Source organism: Balaenoptera musculus, chromosome 6, assembly GCF_009873245.2.
Source record: "Balaenoptera musculus isolate JJ_BM4_2016_0621 chromosome 6, mBalMus1.pri.v3, whole genome shotgun sequence".
Taxonomy (NCBI): Eukaryota; Metazoa; Chordata; class Mammalia; order Artiodactyla; family Balaenopteridae; genus Balaenoptera; species Balaenoptera musculus.
In genome coordinates, this window is record NC_045790.1 from 65,048,752 (window position 1) to 65,069,187 (window position 20,436).

At 39.3% G+C, this 20,436-nt stretch overlaps 1 protein-coding gene across 1 annotated transcript in view; it reads right to left on the bottom strand.

Annotated features, from left to right (window-relative positions):
- Nucleotides 1-20,436, bottom strand: part of DOCK8 (dedicator of cytokinesis 8) — a 222,501-nt gene that overhangs the window by 141,825 nt on the left and 60,240 nt on the right. The window contains exons 3-4 of the mRNA XM_036856043.1: nucleotides 17,455-17,630; nucleotides 14,666-14,737 (exon numbers count right to left, since the gene is read on the bottom strand). Of these exons, the coding sequence (XP_036711938.1) occupies nucleotides 14,666-14,737; nucleotides 17,455-17,630 (248 nt within the window). The remainder of the gene's footprint in view (nucleotides 1-14,665; nucleotides 14,738-17,454; nucleotides 17,631-20,436) is intronic.

Below are 20,436 nucleotides of genomic sequence, written 5' to 3' on the forward strand. Positions count from 1 at the left end.
TATGTAAAATACTTAGAAGATTTCTTGGCTTATGGCAATAAATTAGTAAATATCTTCCACTACTTAATGATATTTATTAAATAGTATTAGAGAATATGGCTCAATTATATGCCAATTGTCCCTGTCAGTGGACAAATAATCCAAATTAGACCAATGAATAAGGTATTATAAGCAAAGGAAAAAAAAAAGGGTACAACTCAGTGTTGTTGAAGATTTCTTTTAATGCAATGGTCCAGGATAGATTTCACATCATAGGCACTAAAATGTATGTATTCATGGAATAAAGATAAGATTTGAAAAATCATAAGAATTATACTTTAGGGCTATTCTAGTTTCAATTCAACCTATGCAAAATATTCCTTTCAAGTGAAATAAGATTTTCTGAGGACTTCAGAAAAAGCACTTATCTTAGTATGTCAGAGGAATGAACCCAAAACTCTATCTCATATATTTTAATGCATCACAGGGGAAAAAACTACTTTCCTCTAGAGGACCATGCTTAATGAAGCCGCTTTACTTTCTATGGATGTCTTTTTTTTTGTTTTTATACAGCAGGTTCTTATTAGTTATCTATTTTATACATATTAGTGCATACATGTCAATCCCAATCTCCCAATTCATCTCACCACCACCACCATCCCCCCCACCCTTGCTTTCCCCCCTTGGTCTATGGACATGTCTTTGTCATCCATAACCATACAGTCAAACACTGATTTAGTTAGCTCTTATTCCTCCATTATCTCCTTGCTGATATTACATTTCTCTATAATACCTAGGAATAGTCTTTTATGTCCTTGCTATCTGTGATAATGGCTTTGAATCCCATTTAGGGGGCAGAGGAGTAGAGTAATGGCCACTTGTGTTCCCTCCCACTCTCATAATTCTATAGGACATTTGCCACTCAGGTTCTATAATTGAGACTTTTAAATCAGACAAATAGTGCTGCTCATGCAGGATAGAGGAAAGTTTTAGATTTCAACTTAGTACAGAAAGATTAAAACTACACAGAGGCACAAAGTCCTGTTCTCCTTTTGGGAAAAATGTATTTTCCTACTTAAACTGTTTGCCTCTGTTACTTAGACTGGAAGATGCCTTGAATGAATTTCATTTTATCTTTTTCATGTCTATAGCACAAAGTTTTGTGTCCTTGCTCTAAAAATCATAGTGCTTTTCTCTTCATGACTTTTGCAAATGGCCGTTAATCTAATGAATAGAATGGTGCCATGGTTGCTTGTTTATCTCATCTTATTTCCATATATTTTGACAATTTTGTATGTATTGCTGTTTACTGGCATCCTTTGGGTGATGGTAAATATTATAAGCATTATTTTCTCTGTAATTTTCTTTAATGAACTAAAGAGAGAATAACTTAAGAATGTGTTTGGTGTCTTGGTGGAGAGTAAAACTCTGAAGTAATTAAACTTGTTTACATGCTATTTATTCTTGGTGTATTACCCATAGTGACAGTGAAACATTTCATGAGTGTTATGAGCAGCATCATAAAAGCCCTTAGACTTTGTCTTTCATCCTGGGTGATTAAGGTAATTCTGAAGGAAGGTCATGCTCAAGGAGAGCTGGGATATCAAGGAATGGGGTACCATCTGTTTTATTACTCCATATTTTACTCCCAGTGAACTGGTAAACAATTAAAATTCAAACACATCAGTGCATATAATTCAGTTACTCCCAAAACACCATAAAAATGTCTCCCTGATCAATAATTGCTTATTATGACATGCATTTGTTGCTCTGGCTGTCAAGGTGCTTAGCTATTTGCTTTCTAAAAGTATGGAAAGCAAGCCAGGCTCATCAGCCTATGCAGTGACAAAGAGCAATCCAGCTGTGGAAATCACTGAGCCACTCTTGACTTGTTACACACAGACTCCCCATCCCCATAAATCCACTCCCACGAAAGCCCAATTCAAAGGCCAGCACTTGCACCAAGCCTTCCCTAACCTGGCCAGAAGTAACTGCTCCCTTCTCTGAATTTTCAAAGCATGTTGTTTGTATTTCTCTTAGAAGTTTTTATAATATTCTATGTTACAGTCTAATTACTTGTGTAAATTTTTATCTCCCCTGCTAAATATGTGCTCTTTCTCACTAGACTATGACTTTGCTGAGGACAGGGACTCCTTTAGAGCTAGGATTCCTGTGTATTCCTCTTTGCATCTTCTTTGGTGCCTTATTCTCAGGAGATATTTTCTAAACATTTGTTGAATGGGAGAACGAATGAAACTCTAACAAGCAAATATCTGTATCGTGTTCCTCTCACACAAGCGTTTTCAAATCTGTCAGACCCAACACTGTGTTTCTCTGTAACAAATGTTTTATAATGCCACCTTTATAACCCATCAACTTTCCCATTTTTAGAAGTCAATAAAATGTCCTAGCTGTTATATAAATGAGAAATAAAAGAAACATAATACCTAAAATAGCATGTATGTAAATATGCAAATGCTTGGACACAACTACACCAGAGAACATAATGAAATAGCTGCTTGCACCTGCAGGAAGAATCGTTGTAAATATAACACCTACAAAAGCAGACTGCAACAGATGTGTTGTATGGGTGACTCAAACACCACAAAGCAGCACTGCTGTAATGTGATTTTCCAAAATGGGGGAAAACTCTTGTAGAGCTCTAATCAGCACAAAGTTTAATTTCCCCTATATTTACATGATAGTTGTTTTCCTGAAAAATTCAGTGCAAAAATATTTGTAAGATGGCATAGAGGCTTAGCTCGGATATTTACAGACCAGTTTTTCACCACCCTGAATGTCCAGCAGGACATTTGATTGTTGTGTTGGATGTTGAATTTGGGATGATTCTTCATTGTATGTGATGCCCCATGCATTGCAGGGTGTGATATGCAGAAGCCCACGCCAGTCATTGAGACAATTAAAAACAGAAACATTAATTACCCTCATTGAGAACCATTGCTACTAAGATATTAGAAAACTGGAATCCCCAAATCCAATCTAAACCATAGTTTTAGCAGCACATCTGGGAAAGGATACCCACCAAGACTTCCCGGAAGGGGTGAAATGCAACAAGTTTAACCAGGACAACAGCATCATTCAGGTGTTTAATTGTTTGGGGGGAGAATTCTACTAGTGGAATCCTAAAGTGAGCACTTTTCAGAGTTCTACTTTTGGTTTTGGTAGAAAGTAAATTTCTCATATAGAAATTATTATATAGTTTAGCAGAAACAGGGATGTTAGGAGATTTTAAATTCAACATATCCACAAAATAAGGGTATCTAGTTCTATAATACATGCACTGGTATTGCATCTAATGGTATTATCATTGATGATAATATAGCTAACATTTCTTGGACTGGTAATTGTCTTAGTGATTGTCTATGTGATTGTCTTAGTTGAGATTCCCTAGAAGCTGAGCCTGAAGCAGGGACTCAGGTGCATGTGATTTTTGAGAGTGTGTTCTTGAGGAAAAGCCTGTAAGAGAGATAGGGAGGCAGAAGGAGTCAACTAAGGATGAGAGCTCAGATAAATTCTTGGCCTGATACACAGGGTGCTCTGGAAGGATCACATTGCGAAGTTGTCCCACTGTCCCACTCTGAGACAAGAGGTGGGACTATGGTACCCCTTGCACCAGTGCTATTGTGCCAGTCAGGCATTGGTCACCACCACCAATCCAAAGTGGGAGGTTAAGGGGCTGGGAGGTAGAGTGAATTGCTCAAATGTCTCTGGGCACAATAGCTCCTACACTCACGGCAGCTGCAAGATAAACGCATGGGACGGTAAAGGGGACCCACTATATGTTAGGTGCCTGGCATTGTAGTCTTTATTACAATGCCAGGCACCTAACATATATTATTTTCTTTTTATTTTGAAACAATCTCAAATTTACAGAAAACGTGCAAATATAGTACAAAGACCTTTCCCCCCTCTCAAACTATTTGAGAGTAAGTTGCTGACCTAATTCTCCATTTTCCCTGAATACTTTAGTGTGTAACTTCTACAAACAAGGACATTCTCCATCATAATTAGTATTCAACCATCACATTCAGGAAATTAACATTGATTCATTATTACCATCTAATCCTCTGACCCCTTTCAACTTTCACCAAATGTCCCCCAAATGCCCTTTCGAGCAAAAGGATCTAGTCCAAAGTCATGCATTGCATTTTTATGTCACATTTCTTTAGTCTTATTCACTCTGGAACAGTTCCTCAGTGTTTCCTTGACTTTCATGACCTTAAGATTATAGGCCAGTCATTATTTAGAAAGTCCCTCCATTTGGGTTTGATTGTTGTAAATGCCCCATTCCTCGTCAAGCTTTCAGTTTGATTTGTATCAATATGGATTCACAGTTTCCTATTTTATTCAACATATCTTAATCCATTTCTATTATTTATTTTGGTGCTCTAATTATCCTCAATTCGACCAGTGTGAATCCCTTCAGCTGGCTCTTACATCTTTTTACGTGTCCCCAGCAGTCACTGATCACATCCTGCTTTCTGCCACAAGATATTCAGGCTGATCTTATACTTTCCTTTCCTCAACCCTAGAATCAGTCATTTCTCCAAGAAGCTCTGATTCTTTTTAGTGGAAAATGGTTCTTAGAAGCCAAGATGTAGGTGTTGGGTGTGCTCATTGCTATTAAGGTGTTGCTCCTCCTATGTCTTCTCAGTGAACAGAGTTAGGTATGGAGTGTGTGTGTGTGTGTGTGTGTGTGTGTGTGTGTGTGTGTGTGTGTTTTGAAAGCCAGGAGTTCATGTTGATCCTTGCAATCTCAATCTGACATCACAGTATCCATTCCAGTTTTCTTCCTTTCCATATTTTTAACTTCCTTCTCAGATAGTGAAAAATCTAACACCCACTGTCCTTAATATACTTACTTACTTGATTAATCCCCTTATATGTAAACCTTGCTAACAGCAGCCCTCCATGCCCACACATGTTGCCCTCCTTATATTCTGACTCTGACACCCTGCACCAGGCTTGCCCCTCTGGCATGATGTCTTCTTCAGTCTGCACTGATACTTAGGGCCAGGACACCCTCCCACAAGGACATCCTTGTCCCTTGCCTGGGCTCTAACACCTCGTGGTAGGCTTCTCCCCCATGTAACACCCCCTCATTCTACTCAGAATGTCTGCTCTGGTATCACATGCCAGGCTGCCCCAGGCTCAGATACCCTCCTCACACCATGTAGGTTCTGATTCTCCATGCCAGGCAGCCCTTCTAAATGTGTGTCCTCCTCACTGTGTTTGGCCTTCAACTCCTTATTCTGGTCCTCTTCAGCTACTCCCCACCCTGAGTCATGGATGGCTAACTTGTTCTGATGGTTTTCACACCAAGATGTACAAGAAGGGAGAGGAAAGAAAGAGAAAAGGGTATAGGAAGGGGAAGAGGAAAAAGAAGAAAAGGAACATCTATTATTTTCCAGTCTTCACAATAAGCCTTCAAAATGAGCAACATTTCCCCCCATTTCGCACTTGAGGAAACTCCGGTTCAGAGAGATTAAGTCACTTGCCCAGGGTCTCATAGCCATTACATAAGGAGCCAGCATCTGGACCCAAGTCCCAGACTCTACAGTCTACACTCTGTCTACTCCATGACACTGCCTCTAAAGAGAATGCTCTCAAAATATGTTTGGTCTTTGGACTGTCCCCAAATGGGTAACAGTAGTGTTTGAAGAAAAGGAACACAGTTCTCTGGAGAAGCAATAGGTTGTGTTTATTTCATGAGAAATACTCCTTCTACTATTTGGCTACTTGCCCATCTCTCTCTTGTCTGCAAATAGGCTCAACAGGAACATGGCTTTATTTGGCTCAGATGTCCGGGTAGGGTAATGAGGCTGGGACTCTGGTCGCTGATGGCGCTCAGCCAGCAGTCTCACTACCTACCCTGTGGTGGTTTCTGACTTCTGTGGCTGGCACTTCTGAAATGAGTCATCTTTACGTGTTTGCCAACCCTGGGCCTCTCCTCTCCAGCCAGCTTTACCCTTGCTGTCACAAGGTAGCTTTGCAACTTTCTGAGATTTCAAAATGGGGAAGTAGATGTTAAATCTAGAATGAGGAAGGGGAGCACAGTTTGCTCTGGTTTCAAATCCACAGCCATGGAATACATTTAGTCTTAACGCTTTCCATCCCCCAAATCCTGAGGGTGACACAGATATAGGGTTAGAGTATACATGTTGTGAAATGAATTTTTAACAGTATTCTGTAACTCATTTTTTTAAAAATGCCCATTTGTTAGTGTCTTTGGGCGGTCCAGGTAAATGACTTCAGAAAACATTCTAACGAAATGGAGGACAAAAAAGAAAGCATCCACTTGCATAAAATAGCAAAAGAACAATAACCAAATAAGTTTCATTTCTCCCAGATTTAAGCTTCTTTTGAGGAGAAAATCTAATATAAAATTTTTCAGATATGATGTATGAACTCTTTATCTTAAAATCTTAAAGCTGGGGGAAATGTCCTAGAATTCAGCTCATGTCTATACCATACCCGATGGAGAAAGAGGCGTAGAGAGAAGTGACTTGAGGAAAATGGAAGCAGGCACATGGCTGTAATTGGCTGGGGGGTGTGGATTCACTTGTAAGTAGACACTCTTGGAAATAAGTGCATTTTATGACACAAGGAAGAAAGCTAAAGCTTTAGCTAAAGCTAAAGCTTTAGCTAAAGCTAAAGCTAAAGACCAGATATAGTTCTGGTCTCCAAGGCTACCACACATAAGGTCTTAAGCTAGGTTGTTTCCGGATTTTTATTCCTGTGGCCCACACAGGTTTCCTTATGAAGAAGTATGTGACACTGAACCTGTGACATCAATATCCTCTGGAGTGTACACATCCTAGGAAAGGCAAAGGGCAAGTGTGAATTTTGAGTTTTAGTTCACTGTTTTCTTTCCATCTTAGAACAAATTAACGTTAGTTAATTCCTTTGGGAACTTTTCCCCTTAAAATTGGATTTCTCAGGAAAAACACTCACTAATTCAGTATGTTGTCATTTCGGGTAGTGTAATCTTAGGAAGCAACTTAATGTTTGCCTATATTTTCCATTACTTTGAGTTGGGTGGATTTTTTGCCAGGACATTAGATCACATGAAGCTTTTTATTTGAATCCTTAGGGAAAGCCCCCTAAGGATTTTATACACTAGAAAAGCTTACCCATTTGGCATACACATACATGTTGCTTAATGAATATTGGTGAGAATAACTTTGAAGAAGCTAGCAAGTTTATGAATGCCCATGTGAGGCTCTCTCTCAAAGATCTCTGTTAGAAAGTAGAAAATAAATATTATAAGATAAAATGAAGTTTGGTCACACATGGATCTACTTTTTTTTTTTACCACTATGATTTGCACACTTAGAGCAACTGAAACCAAAATCATTTTCGTAAATATTTTAAATAGTTATTTCTTCTCAGGAATTGTTCGAAAAGGTTCCCCCAAACCCCCCTACACTGTTGGTGGAAATATAAATTGGTGCAGCCACTATGAAAAACAGTATGGAGGTTCCTTAAAAAACTAAAAATAGAGCTACCATACAATCCAGCAATCCCATTCCTGGGCATATATTGGGACAAAACCATAATTCGAAAAGATACATGCACCCCTATGTTCATTACAGCACTATTTACAATAGACAAGACATGGAAGTAACCTAAACTTCCATCTACAGATGAATGGATAAAGAAGATGTGGTATATATATGTATATATATATATATACACACACACACACACACACACACACAATGGAGTATTATTCAGTCATAAAAAAGAATGGAGGGAATTCCCTGGTGGCGGAGTGGTTAAGAATCCGTCTGCCAATGCAGGGGACACTGGTTTGATCCCTTGCCCGGGAAGATCCCACATGCCACAGAGTGACTAAGCCCATGTACCACAACTACTGAGCCTGCACTCTAGAACCCACGAGCTGCAACTACTGAGCTCGCACGCCACAGCTACTGAAGTCCATGTGCTTAGAGCCCGTGCTCCACAACAAGAGAAGGCACCACAATGAGAAGCCCGCGCACCGCAACAAAGAGTAGCCCCTGCTCAACGCAACTAGAGAAAGCCTGCACGCAGCAACAAAGACCCAACGCAGCCAAAAAAACAAAACAAAAAAAGAATGGGATAATGCCATTTGCAGCAACATGGATGGACGCAGAGGATTATCACACTAAGTGAAGTCAGACAGAGAAAGACAAATATCATATGACATCACCTACATGTGGAATCTAAAATATGATACAAATGAACTTATTTACAAAAGAAACAGACTCACAGATATAGAAAACAAACTTATTGTTACCAAAGGGGAAGAGGGGGGTAGGGATAAATTATAAGTTTGGGATTAGCAGATACAAACTACTATATACAAAATAGATAAACAACGAGGTCCTACTGTGTAGCACAGCTAACTATACTCAATATCCTATAATAAACCATAATGGAAAAGAATATGAAAAAGAATACATACACTGGGGCTTCCCTGGTGGCGCAGTGGTTGGGAGTCTGCCTGCCAATGCAGGGGACACGGGTTCGAGCCCTGGTCTGGGAGGATCCCACATGCCGCGGAGCAACTAGGCCCGTGAGCCACAGCTACTGAGCCTGCGCGTCTGGAGCCTGTGCTCCGCAACAAGAGAGACCGCGACGGTGAGAGGCCCGCGCACCGCGATGAAGAGTGGCCCCCGCTCGCCGCAACTGGGGAAAGCCCTCGCACAGAAACGAGGACCCAGCACAGCCATAGGTAAATAAATAAATTAATTTTTAAAAAAAAGAATACATATACATATTTTTTTGACAATAAAGGCTGTTTATTATCATTATTATTCCCTGGGGACACCCTCCCTGATGCCCCCGACCAAGTTAAACCATCTCATTAAAGACATCTACAGCACTGCGGAGTGGTCCCCTTCCAACTCTTATCTAGTGCTTTCTGCCCTCCTAGATCCTGAGCTCTGTAAAGGGCGCTGCCTCTGTCTCGTTCACAGCTGCATCCCCAGTGCCTAGGGCAGGCCAGGCCCGCAGTTGATGCAAAACACATATTTGTTCCTCACTCCTTCCCTCGACAGGGCTGCCTTTGGCCAAGAACACAGAAGGGCGCAGCCCTGACTTCAGCCACCTCAGTGAGTCTGGTGTCCTTCCGCACAGAACAAAAACCAACTTCACAGACCTTAGGTTGTGAGAAAAGCTGCCAACATAACCTACCGACTGATGTACTGAGATTTGAGCTGTGAGCTGAGTCTCTCTGGCCTTTTAACCCTCGAAAGTCATTCCATTTGCTTCCAAACAGAGTCACTTTGCCGTACACCAGAAACTAAACAACATTGTAAATCAACTACACTTCAGTAAAAAAAAAGTCCCCCAAAATACTTTTTTATTAATTGATATTGGTGAACAATATGATTTATATTTTAAATTTTGCTCATTTTGCTAGCATTTAGGAATCCCAAAACAGAAATTATTCTGAATATTTCTCGATATCTTTTCTAAATGTTTAGTCTTATTTCCTTATTCAGAGTATACCTTATTCATCCATGTTACTGCATGTATCAATAATTTGTTCCAATTTACTGCTGAGTAGTATTCCATTGCATGAATGTACCAGAGTTTGTTTATCCATTACCTCCATTGACTATGATTTGGGTCGTTTCTAGTTTTTGGAAATTACAAATAAAACTACTATAAATATTTGCATACAGATTTTTAAATGAACACAGATTTTCATTTTGCTTGTGTAAATACCTAGGAGTGGGACTTCAGGGTGTATGGTAAGTGTATATTTAACTGGGATTTTAGGATAGGTAAGGGAAGAAAACCCAGTGATAGAAAACAGTATTATGAAAGTGGGTATAATAGCTTCTAGTTTAAAATTATAACTAGAATAAGATTGGAGGAATTTAAATTTTATTTTAATCAATAATATCCAGCCTTGGCAAGGATATGAGGAGAAAGGGCAGTTTCATGTCCAGCTGGTAATGGAGTAAATTAACACAACTTTTCTGGAGAAGAATTTGGCAGTACTTATTAGACTATATCATATGCACTGGTTCCATTTCTACCTTCAGAAATATTCACACATGTGTAGAGGCAAATGTGCATAGATGTTCATTGTGATATCATTTATATTGTGGAAAATGGAGACAACTGCAGTAAGAAAGTCAATAATTTATGGTATTTTCCTTCACCCCTGGAATGCCAGGCAGCATTTTAAAAGAAAGGGATAGGTCTTTGATATGGAAAGATTTCAAAGACATTATTGAAAAAAAAGTATATTATGTATGTATGTAAAATATTTATTTACATGTGTATTTTTGCATATATAAATATTTATGTAAATATGAATATTCATGTATGTTTGTGAGGGCATGAAAAGAAGATCTGGGAGGCTACACAATGACCTCCATGCAGTTAAGAGTGGGTTGAAAAAAACAAAAAACCCTCAAAAACGTAGATAACAGAGAACAGAGTAGTGGTTACCAGAGGGTAAGGGGCAGAAGGAGGATGAAATGGGTAAAGGTGATCAACTATACGGTGATGGATGGAAACTAAAGTTTTGGTGGTGAGCGTGCTGTAGGGTACATAGAAGTAAAAATATAATGTTGTAGATGGGAAACATATAATGTTATAAACCAATGTTACCTCAATAAAAAAATAAATCTGAAAAAAAGTTAGAAAAAAAAGAGAGTGACTTGAAGAGAAGGGCAGGGAGCAAGCGAGCAATGAGGCAAGAGACTAGCTTTTTACTTCATACACTCCTTATTACTTGATTTCTTTCAAAACAAGCTTGCATGATTTAGCACATAAAATAACAAATTCAAAGGAGAGCTCATTAACTGCTAATTAACAACTGGTCAGCAACCACTATTGTGACTTTCTCCAACTTCCCTGCCTATGAAGACCCAGAAAAAATGGAAACTCACCAAAACAGATAACTTAATGCCTAAGTCTAGACAGAATCTCTGTGGATCAGATGCAGCTGGAAAGAGAAGGATGTGCCATACTTTGTTTCCCCAAAGGGCAATGCAGAGGAAGGCACTTTGTACTTTCCTTCCTGCCAGTCCCTGAACAGTCAATGTCTATAATAGTCAGAAATCTAAATTCTCCTTCTTCATTGTAGTGGCTTATCTATGAAGCCATTCACAGGTTCCACCTGGTTTTACTGAAATGAACCACCACCAGAACCACGACCTTCCTTGCCTTTCTCTTTCTACCATCATTCTGCAACCATATAGAAACAACTCATAGAAAACAACTAGCTGAATATGTATGTAGGGTTGGGAGATGAAGGGCACCTGGAATAGTGTATTGGATTCTCCCCACAAATAAAATATTATGGACGCACGTGAGGGCAGAATGATCCTGGGAGGACTGTGCCATAGGAATTATAGCCTTTACGTTAAAGTATCAGATTTAGAGCACCGAAAGGTCAAACAGTGGGGTTGGAAAAGGTGCTTCCTCAGCTGAACACTAGTCGAAGCTTGCCAGAAACTGACAATGAGTTTCGAAGTTGCACAAGTCCTCCTGTCCATTAGCTAATTTCTGGGAAACAAGCTGGTCCGTTACCCAAGTGCGCAGATAACGGGGCCAATGACAATCCCCATCCTCAGTATGTTGCCAAACATAAAGTTAAAACAGACATTGCTTTGTTTTGTGAAAATAAAAGGATACAAAACTTGCATAGAATAAATATATGAAAAACCACTGTTCCTACAGGAGAGATAAAAACAAATGGAGACACATGAGGGAACGGAAGCAATAATCAAAGTGGCTAATGGTCTAGTTTAACATTTTAATCCAAAATTCCTAGTAAATAATATTAGGTTTACGGATTAAATTTTAAGCATGACAGCAAAAATATAAATCATGAGGAAAACTGTCAATATAAATTTTACTAATAAATAATTTTGAATGTTAAAAAAGTATAAACAAATTTAAAAGACCAAGAGTATCCTGGGTAAGGAATTTGTATTATATGACATACAAAGGGTTAATATCCTTACCAAATAAAAGCAGCCCTAAAGATAAACAAGACCAGACAAATACATTAATAGAGATGCACAAATTTAATGAATAAGCGGAGCACCAAGGAAAACTTACAAATGGACGACAAATTTATGGAAAAAAAGATACCGAATTGAAACAATCAAAGAAAATGCAAATAAAAGACAGCCATTTTACAAATAAAATTGGAAATTTATTAAAAGATAACATCCAATATTCTTGAGGATTCATGCATATCTTGTTAATAATCTTTCTGATATATTATTCCCAAATCCTTAAATTTGTGCATACAGTTAGACACACAGAAACTCCTCTTGTAGGAATTTATTCCAAAGGAAAAAAACCATAACTATACACAAGAATGTTGCTATACTGGGTATAACACTGAAAAACAGGGGATCATCTAAACAGTAAAATTGTTTAAATAAATTTTTCTATAAATACATTATACAACCATTAAAAATTGTCTTGAGGAAGAATATTTAATAGCAAAGAGATAGTTACCACTTACTGTGAAGACTGAAAAAGCATGCTGCAAAATAGTATTATAATCTGACTTAATTTTTATACAAATATATACAAAGAAATGTGATTCAAAGGCAACACATCAAATGTTAATGGTGGTTATCTGTCTATAGTGAAATTGAGTGATTTTTGTTTTCTCTTTTTGTTTCGCTATGATCTCCAAAATTTTTACAATGAGTATTCTAAAAAGAGTCCTTTAAGTTTGTTCAAGATAGAGAAAAAAAATTCCAATGGGAATTGCCATGAAGAATGAAAAAGTGCAGTGTCCCAAATAGAAAATAAAAACCAAATGTAGTAAAATGGACCTTTCTATTTATTGTCCCTTCTCAGATTTCTTTCAAACCTTCATATCCAGAAAGTACCTCTAATTATAACATTTAAAAGCATGAGAACAACCTGTTCTGAAATCTTTTATTTATTACCAGCAAAGTATAATCTTATTTGACTGCCCAGCAAACTTGGTTTTCTATTCAAGTTAGAACAGATGATGGATTAGCATCTAACTTTCTCTTAATTACTTTATACAAGCGAAGTTTTCTCTTTCTCAGCTACTGAAAATAGTATGCATACTGACATTACTCCAAAACACATCAGCACAAATTCAGTGGCACACTTCCAGGAGCTGGATAAAACCCAGCCTCCGAAGTCTTTCATCATTTATCCCACAGAACAGTAATTCTTACTGGAGTATAGGAGAGGTGAGGATATCAGAATTTCAAACTACTTGTGTGTTGTCACAGATTCTCTGATGTTTCTCTAGTGGGGTGTGTCCCTGATTGCAGACTCTCCCCAGCCAGCTCCCCAACACGTACACACATACAGGTTGAGAATTCCAGCGTGGGTAGATGCTTCTCATTAGAGGGTACTGTCCAGGTCATTGGCATGGAGACAAAAAGCTCAGGACAATGTCATAGAACATTTAATTAACCCAGGAGAGAAGGGCCTTTTTGACTTGAAGGCAAGCAAGCAATTTATTTCTTGGTCATAAATTTAAATGTGCCCTTTGAATCTGAAGCCAAATTTCCATTCATTAATCCCCACCCCCACCCCCCCAGGAATTCATCAGAATAGAAATAAAAGGGCTCTATTCTTTGTGTTTAAAATGTAACTTTCTCCTTCAGTAGGTGAATGGATGAACAAACTATAGTAAATCCATGCAGTGGAATATTATTCAGTGAAGAAAGAAATGAGCTATCAAGCCACAAAAAGACATGGAGAAAGAAGGCAAAACTATGAAGACAGTAAAAAGATAAGTGGTTGCCAGGGAGGGATGACCAGATGGCACAGAGGGGATTTTTAGGGCAGTGAAACTACTCGGTATGACACTCCAGTGGTAGATAAACGTCATTTTACATTTGTCAAAACCACAGAACGTAAACACAAAAAATAAGCCCTACTGTAAACTATGGACTTTAGTTAATAATAATGGACCAACACTGGCTCATCAATTGTACCAAATATTCCACACTTAAGTAAGACTCATCCAAGGAAGGATAAGTTAGTCAGAGAAAGCTGCACGAATAAAAAAGAAATTTGATATGATCTTTTATCCACCGGTAGGATTGGGTAGACAGATGAGAGAAGGGAGAGCATGCCCAGAGGGGAGACAGCAAGAGCAAAGGTGTGAAGGGAGGACTGAGTCAGTCATGTGGTGCAACAGTGAGGAAGAGACGTAGGCTCAGAGAAAGGAAGGGGCTCCAGGAGTTAAGGGAAATACGTTTTAATAGATAGAGTTGGGCCAGATTATTAAAGCCCTTGAAAGGCAAGCAGGTGGCGTTTATATTTGATATAGTAGGAAATAGAGAGCCTTAGAAGGTGTTTGAGCAGGAGAGTGATACGAGATACAGTCAATGCTCATTATTCACGGATTTTGCATTTGCAAATTTGCCTACTTGCTAAAATTTATTTGGAATCCCCAAAATCAATATTCATGGTCATTCAAGGACATAAAAACCTCACACACACGAAAAAACCCAATATATTAATAATAGGGGGAAATGTGTGTGGGAGGTAGTATATAAGAACTCTCAGTACTTCTTTCTAATCAATTTTCTTGTAAGCCTAAACTGTTCTAAAAAAAGTTTATTAATTTTTTTTAAAAAGTTATAAAAAGGTAACGATATAAAGTAAGTATATATGTAAAGAGGGAAAAAAATGAACTTACTTCCGATTCACAATTAGCCACTCCCGAATATAGGTCTGAACGCAGTCCCTGACGTGAGGGTCCAGTTCAACCCTAATGAGGTGGAAAACAACATAAAAATGTTATTACCAGGTAAACACAACAAAGCAATCCTTTATCATAACCAAGGAGAGCAGCATGATTTCAAATCCACATTAACTGAGAATGGGAAGGGCATTGTTATCGAATCCTTTCAAGTGTCTGAAGTATTCCTGAGGCAGTAACATTTTTACTTTGATGAGACAAACGTTGGCATTTTATGCTTTGTGGGTTTTCTTTATTACATAGAATCGTATTAGACTATATCTATCCCTGAAGGCATTCCGACACAAGACAGGTAGAACTAGCTGTAATCACATACAAAACAAGAAGAATAAGTATAAATACCAGTCTCTTCCGGGGTAATCTGGGCATATTTTTTGCTCACGTGTAACCTTGTTAGGACATGCATGTTTTCCTTTTTGAAAGCCATGAAGAAGAGGAGTTGTACTTTGAGGAGCTGACAGGCCCTGGCTTTGGTTAGTGATTATTAATTCGGGCAGCTCTTGTCTACTGCATAGAGTGTGTCATGAGAGAAACTCTTAGAGTGCTTCAGAGTCTGGAAATTTAGAAATCACTACTTCCCCACAGTAGCAAAGGTTATTTTTGTTTGTTTGTTTTTTTGGGTTTTTTTTTTTTTGCTGTTCTTCCAAATGTGTTGGTACTACAGATAAATAGGTCTAAGTGCTCTAAGTTTTAATTTTCTGGTTTGTAGAAAGAGGGTAAGAACAGTACTCACCTTGTGTGTTAGTTTTAGATGGAATACTGTAGAAGTCAGACATGTGGCCCCTGGGCCCTGACTACTCAAATCCCAGCCCCGTTCCTTACGTGACCTTGGGCCAGTCACTCAACCCTTCTGTGCCTCAGTTTCCTCACCGTAAGGGGTGATAGTAATCGTGCAGTGCTCCTTTGGAGAGCTGTGATGAAGATGAAGTCAGTGTGTGAAGTGCTTAGAAAAGCATCTGGCACATAATAAGACCTACCTGTGATAGTTCACACTTGTGTGCCATTCATTCTGCACTAGGCACTGATGCAATCCCTCTACACGTATGAATTCAGTTAATGTCAATCAGCTCCATAGAACAGACGTTATTACTATTTTCATTTTGCAGAGGGATGAGATGAAAAGATCTTTCTCAAAGTCACTCAGCAAGTGGAAGAGCAGGGAACTGACCCCAGGCCACTCACCTGGGAGTGCAGGTTTGCACCCACTACACTATCACAGCTCAACATCAAGTTCTCGGATAGGCACTGGGGTTCAACAGGAGTCAGCTGTCGTTTACTCTGATGATGATGATACTTTCCTGGGCTTTAATTATACACAAGACTTTTGGGCAACGATTGAAATAGTAGAGGGTATTTGAAAGCCATCAGACAGATAATGTGTTAGTTATCAGTTCTGGTGACAAGGCAATATTATGCTCAAAATCTGATGTTAAGAAAAAAATTACCTCTTCTATCAAATTTCAAAAAAAAATCAAAATCCTCCTACCTGTAAACTTACTGTAAGTATTTTAAACAGGCTTTTCCAAGATTCTGATCTCATTTGAAGACAATTAACCATATATTTTACACAAAGAAATTAAATTATTCTCTACCAAAGGTAACAATAATAGATGTTACCTATATGAAAGTCACATCTGAATAAATGGACTGACAACAGGGAAAAATGTTTCCCAAGAATCATCATGATTTTGTTTTCTGGGAAGTGAGTATCTTCAAAATGTTAGAGCAGAGCATATGGTCAGCTCTTCTATATGAATGAGAACTGTCTAAACAAAGAGCAAAGGGTCAAATAATACCCTATCACTGTCATCTAACCTTCTTAAACTGTGATGAAATAAAATCCAAAATAGAACTGGAATATCCCCGAGTAATGAGGGCAGGGGCCATGTTTCATGATCTCATTTCCAGGACTTTTTGGGGAAGTGGAGAAGGTTGAAAATCTCAGGAGGATGTGAATCTTAATTTGGTTTTGAAGATGAATGCAAATAAAAGTTCATCCTAAACCTCCAAAGAGACATTGCTTGTTACACTGTGGAAATAACAGGAGTTTCATCTAAATATAATTCCATCATTTGATACTGAGGGCTAATGCTGACACCTGTAAACACATCGATTAACCCACTGTAGAAACTCAACCCTAAGCAGCTATTCACATATTCACACTACAGAGCTTTCCCCGTTGTTTTTCCGCTTGACAAGACTTGCTTCAAAAGAAAGAACTTTGCCTTATTCATCTTTTTATCCCAGTTCTCAGCACATAGTAGATGCTCAAGAAATGTGGATTGGACTTACTTTTGTGACTTGATCCAGTCTCATATATGGAAACAATTAAAATGCTCCTGAATGGAGGCATTTCAATGATTAGTATTTTTACAAATGGAAAAACGGAGGCCTCCTGAGGTCACATGACTCGCCCACAGTCACTGAGCTGACCCTGGCAGTCTGGGTCCAGAGCCTGCACTCTTCACCTCTTCTTAAGCAGTCGATTTGGTTCCACTGCAGCCCTTTAACTGGCTTAGTCCCCACATGGCTTTTCAAAGCCTCTGGTCAAACCAGTTCAAAATCTACCTACACGTAGGCGACAGTACCACAGTAGTCAGCCTGCACATCTTGATAGATCTGAGTCATGTTACTTGTAAGAGAAGTCCAGAATTAGGGCATCTCTCCCTAACCAAGAACAGCCCTGATCATCATAATCCCATCCACATTTTAAGAAAGCAATTTACCCTTCCTCCGGCAGAGAGGGCTGCAAAGTTCGACATTCCTTCGGCGTGAACACCACGTCCAAGTCATCTTCGGAGAAGTCTCCCAGCTCTTGGGCAAGCTCCACATCCAGGCTGTTCAGGTGTGTCATCAGAAGTCCTTCAAAGTCCACTGGCTCCACCGGGTCATAAAACTGAGGCTGGGGGCAGGGAAAGGAAAAAGAGGTTCCCACACGGTTTAGGGTAAAAGCACTAAGGCGACAGGAGATGCGTGCCCTGTCCTCCCTCTCCTCCCAGTAAGTGCTTCACTCTTCTTGTACAACTAAATGGGGCTGTCTTTAGAGAAGCTGTCAAACACAGAAGTGGTGATATGCAAAGGAAAAGAAACACAGCATGGAAAGTCAAGTCAGAACACGGTGGGTAATTAAAATCACACCCCAAGGCAGAATTTTTCTCTGCTTAATTGCATCTTGATGAGGATTCCTGAGAAGATCCAAAATGAGATCACAAGGCTTTGCTGCATTTTTATAATTTCTCATGCAAAAGCTCTCTGAGGCCACGTTCACCCAAATACAGTGAAGCAGCGAATCGGAGGCAATTTTCTAGAAATTCAGGCAAACTCGACAGTCCTTCTGAGTATTTAGGTACAGTGCTTTCTTTGGCCTGAGTTATCCTACACATTGATTCTTGAAGGCACTTCATTCGTAATCACAGCCCACAGTGAACCAGGCTGGGTGGCTGGGACACTCCAAGGCAGTGATTTCCAAATGCTGCTGCACTTCCTGGTGCTGGGTGGGAAGAATTTTCACTGACTGCAGGTAAATGAGCAAACTAAGGGCAACTGGCTGAGTTTTCATAAGGCTAAATGTACTTGCTTGAAAAGGATTGCCTTTTTTTTTTTTTTTGTCTCTTCAATTATATCCTTCCATAGTGGGGGTATAAAAGAAATGATAGAAGTAGGTGGTAATTGAAAAAATAATTTTCCTCAGGTGATAAAAGAAAAAGTTGGCAATTCAACAAATATTTTTTTCTAGCTTGTGAAATCCAATTAGACTTAGGAAACCACTGCCTTAAGGGAGTAAAAGAATCACTTAGATCAAGTTGACATGTGTAGTAGTGGTAGTAGTAATAATAATAATAATAACAATAATAATAATAATAACAGCAGCTCTGTGGTGTTCATTTATGGCAGACTATTTGGAGTCATCAGTCCAACAAACACCCCAGATTCTTGACTTGTACTGCCTCGCTCTGACACAAGGACAGATCCAAAGGAAATGCAGACAAAACAGGTTTTTTATCGCCCTGAAACCATACACCAGGCTAGATGTAAGGCTCCAGGTTAGAGAAGAGGAACAAAGTGCCATGGAAGAGGCAAGAAGATTAGAGAAGGTAAGTGTGGCTTGCCCTGTCTCCTCCCACCTTTGTGTCCCTGGTGGTGGTGGAGACCTGAGTGACACGTGAAAGAGTGAGGACGACGCTGAGAAGTGAGCAAACGTGCCCTCCTTGTCTGAGATCCTTGAAGTGGCTGGCTTACATAATGCCCTATGCCAGCAGGACCAAAAGGGGCAGAAGAGAAGGCAGCAGGACATTCTTCAGTAGGAGAGAGCACAGACATCCCCCTGGTTCCCCAAGGCTCCCACAAAGTGTGACTGAGGACAAGGAAGTTTCTTTCCCTGGGTTCTGACTGGGGACCTGGAAGTCAGCTAAGGAGAGGACCACAGTCCTTAGAGGGGCCTCTCAAAGTGAAGCAGCTGGGACCATCAGGGGCTCAGAGAACTGCAGATCAGGCTATGCAGAAGCCAGGTGGGGACAGTTTGCAAAAAGACATTGTTGACCTCTGCCAGAGGGAACAACAGGCATTATCCACGCACAGAACAAAAAAAATCTACTGTAGACTTACATAAGACCAACCCCAAAGAAGAAAGCAGACTTTCCCACTCCTTATCACAACACGGCACAGAGTTCAGGGGCAGGGACTGAAATGACTTCAACTCGAAATGAAGAGATTGCACTGTTTGCATACTCAACCTTATTACTGTGAAGTTTATACCCTTGAACTAAAAATTGTTGAGCACTATGTGCCAAGAAGTTGTGCTAGGTCATTCTAGACATTATCTCATTTAATCCTCACCAGAACTCTGTAAAGTACACTCTTTTATTACCCTCATTTTACAGATGAGGACTTTGAAGGCTAGAGATTTAATAATTTGCCTGTGTTTACATAGCTGGGAAGTAGCCCATCTGGAATTCAAACCTAGGCAGGCTCCTAATTTTGTTTTCTCTTGCAGGCTTTCCAGGGAATCTAGATTTCCAGAAATAATTAAACACAAGGCAGTGGTAAATGTGTTTAGAAGAGAGTAAAATAAACCCATCTGCCACCACGCACAAGTTCCACTCTGAACTTCTCATGAGATTGTCTTCTCAAAGTAATAATAGTGAAGTAATTAACTGATTAAAGTGATACTAAATGTAAATTTATCATGAAGAATAGCAATTATTCAAGCAGAGGCATTGAAAAGATATACTGAAAAATTATATTGAAGCACATTTGAAACAATGTGACACTAGCACTAATAACTATTGGGTTGGCCAAAAAGTTCATTTGGGTTTTTCTGTAACATCTTAACGGAAAAAAAAACCCGAAGGAACTTTTTGGCCAACCAATAGTAGGTAGAAGCTTCCACAGAGAAATGGCATTTGTGTGAAATCATCAGAGAGAAAAAAATTTAGGTCCAGCCAAAGTATTATACTTATCATGTCCCTAAAATTCAAAGCCACAAGGGATAGGAAAAACCTGGCTGATGCTGGCACCTGTTACCTACAGGACAGGCTGCCGAAGAGCCGGGGGGCAAAGGATAGCTGACTCCTTCATTTTTGAACTTCATCAGCAAGTTCAATTACTTGCTGAACATCTACTAAATGCAAGACACTGAGTTGGCCCTAAGGGATAAAGATGAATACAGGAAGCTACTCTCATGCCTCTTTTCCCAGACCTTGAGTCAA